General features: G+C 53.7%; 2 protein-coding genes across 2 annotated transcripts in view; one reads left to right on the forward strand and one right to left on the reverse strand.

The window, feature by feature from the left end:
- Nucleotides 1–176, forward strand: part of PTSG_07931 (translin associated factor X) — a gene marked incomplete at its 3' end in the record, with an annotated part of 2396 nt that extends 2220 nt beyond the window's left edge. Inside the window, exon 8 of the mRNA XM_004991677.1 lies at nt 163–176. Within this exon, the coding sequence (XP_004991734.1) occupies nt 163–176 (14 nt within the window). The remainder of the gene's footprint in view (nt 1–162) is intronic.
- A 333-nt stretch (nt 177–509) lies between these two features.
- PTSG_07932 (uncharacterized protein) overlaps nt 510–2510 on the reverse strand; it is a gene marked incomplete at its 3' end in the record, with an annotated part of 3827 nt that continues 1826 nt past the window's right edge. Inside the window, exons 7-11 of the mRNA XM_004991678.1 lie at nt 2236–2332; nt 1877–1993; nt 1600–1725; nt 1100–1330; nt 510–911 (exon numbers count right to left, since the gene is read on the reverse strand). Of these exons, the coding sequence (XP_004991735.1) occupies nt 510–911; nt 1100–1330; nt 1600–1725; nt 1877–1993; nt 2236–2332 (973 nt within the window). The remainder of the gene's footprint in view (nt 912–1099; nt 1331–1599; nt 1726–1876; nt 1994–2235; nt 2333–2510) is intronic.

Genomic DNA, 2510 nt, shown 5'->3' on the forward strand with positions numbered 1-2510 from the left:
CCTCCCCCTCTGCTACCGAGAGCATTGTGAGCGAAGTTACGTATTAATGACTGTGTTCATCTTTGGATTCGTATGACTTCCCGCTCTCATACCGCACATCATCACAAATAATTATTTTATTCACTACTCTCCATTGTGCCTCTGCCCTCTCGACGTAATCAGGAACACACACGTGATCAATATAAATATATATTTTTACGTTTCTATCCCGACCACTGTCCCTTCCTGTTCGCCTGTGATTGTTGTGAGTGAAAAAAAGAAAAAAAAAAAAAAGACACTGACGCAACCTACGCCCGTGTCTGCCTCTATATATATATGTATATATATATATCTATCTCTCTCACGCGCGCGCGCGCGCGCTCGATGGTGTGACACACACACACACACACGACACACACACACACACACACACACACACACACACACACACACACACACACCCCCCCAAGACGCTGCACTCCACACGCCGACTATTGCCCCCCCCCCTCCTCACCACCTCCTTGGCACGGTCAATGTCTCCTCTCGTGCCTGCGCCGGTCATGCCGGTCATCGCGATGGTGACGACGGTGCCGATCACGACCACGATCACGATCACGATCACGATCACGACCACGATCACGATCACGACCACGATCACGATCACGATCACGATCACGATCACGACTACGGCTGCGATGGCGACGGTGTCTGCTGCTTCGCTCTTGGCTTCGTTCCCTCCTGTCCCTGCTTCTGCTTCTGCTTCGCCGGCCACTTCCGCCGCGATCATCCCTTCTTCTCCGCTCATGGCGATCATCATCGGCGTCATCGTCACGATGAACACGCCCCTGCTGCTGCTGAAGTTGCTGGTGTTGCTGCTGGTGCTGCTGCGCTTCGTGGTGTTGTGGGCGGCGATCGCGGCTCTCACGGCCGCCCTGGAGCGTGGTTTTGAGAGACGGATTAGCATGAAGAAAGGTACAGCAAGAAGCTGTAAGTTTGGATGAATCAACCATGCTGCACACAATCGCACACACAATCGTACACACACACAGACAGACAGACAGACACACACACACACCCACACACAATCGCACAGGCACACAAAACACCCGCTTTACCAGACCATGCCACTGCGCACCTTGGCCGAAGCGCTGCCCTTCATCTTCCACCCCTTTGGGAGGTTGTAGTCCTTGAGCTTCGCAACGGACTGGCTAAAGTCGACGTGGATGCGGCGGTCATCAATGAGCACATTCTCCATCTTGAGGTACGCCTCCTCGCACGCGGCCTTGTCCTCAAACTCAATAAACGCATACTGCAGCGACTCCTGCGTCTTCCAGTCCCGGATAATCTCGCACTGCCAGTAGCGGCGGCGGCAGTGGCATTGTGTTTGTGTGTGTGTGTGTGTGTGTGTGTAGTGGGGGTGGGTGTCATGGGATGAGTGAGATAGGCTTGGCGAGCATGAGGGGATTCGCACAAGTGAATGCAGCGCACACACACATCAACACACACAGACACACACACACACATACACACACACACACAGACAGACAGACAGACAGACAGACAGACAGACAGACACAGACATGCACAGGCACATGCACACGCAATCACAAGGGGACTTACGCTGAGGATTTTCCCGAATCGGGAGAAGATGAGACGAAGGTCGTCGTCGGTGGTGACGGGATTCAGTTTGCACACAAACAGAACATTCTCAGGCGCTTTGATGTCCGCATCAGGCAGGTCTCCAACCTACATGCGTGTGTGTGTGTGTGTGTGCGTGTGCAAATAAAGTGCAGTGAGATGCATGTTCATGGGGTCGATGACAAGTACAAACAAAACTACACACACACACACACACATCAACTCTCAATCCTCAACCATCCCCTGTCGTCAGCCTTACCATCTCGAGGACTTGTGCACGGCCACGAGCCTCGCGTTTGCGCATAATTTCCTCCACCTCCGTCTCGTCCATCCCTTCAAACTCGTTGATCTCCTCGTCCTCCCCAATCAGCCCAGCCTGCAGTCGACACGGCGTTGGCGTTGGTGGTGGTGGTGATGATGATAATGAGACAGGTGGATGGACATGACAGCAGCCACGAACGAAAGAAAGACCAAACGTGGAAGCGAGCAACTGACCAAACCCAACCAAACCAAACCAAACCAAACCAAACCAGCAAGTCAACCAATCAAATCCAAACAAAGAACCAACCCAGACCCCAGCCTCAACCCCAAACTCAGCTAGTTCCCACAGCGCGGCACCTCAATCTGCTCGCGTGTCGGGAGCGGAGACTGCGGCGGGACGGGCAGACCAGGCGGGTCATCAAAGGGGTCATCAAGCACAATCGTGTGCCGGATGCTGGTGGTGTTGGCGCACGGAGGGGGCGAGGGGTGTTGGGATGAGGTGAGTGAAAGGCGCAATAATGAAGAGGAGACAGGCGGTGTGCTGAAGAGTTGCGACACACACACACACACACACACACACACACACACACACACACACACACACACACACACACACACACACACACACACAC

The sequence above is a fragment of the Salpingoeca rosetta genome, assembly GCF_000188695.1.
Source record: "Salpingoeca rosetta unplaced genomic scaffold supercont1.19, whole genome shotgun sequence".
In the NCBI taxonomy this organism is placed as follows: Eukaryota; class Choanoflagellata; order Craspedida; family Salpingoecidae; genus Salpingoeca; species Salpingoeca rosetta.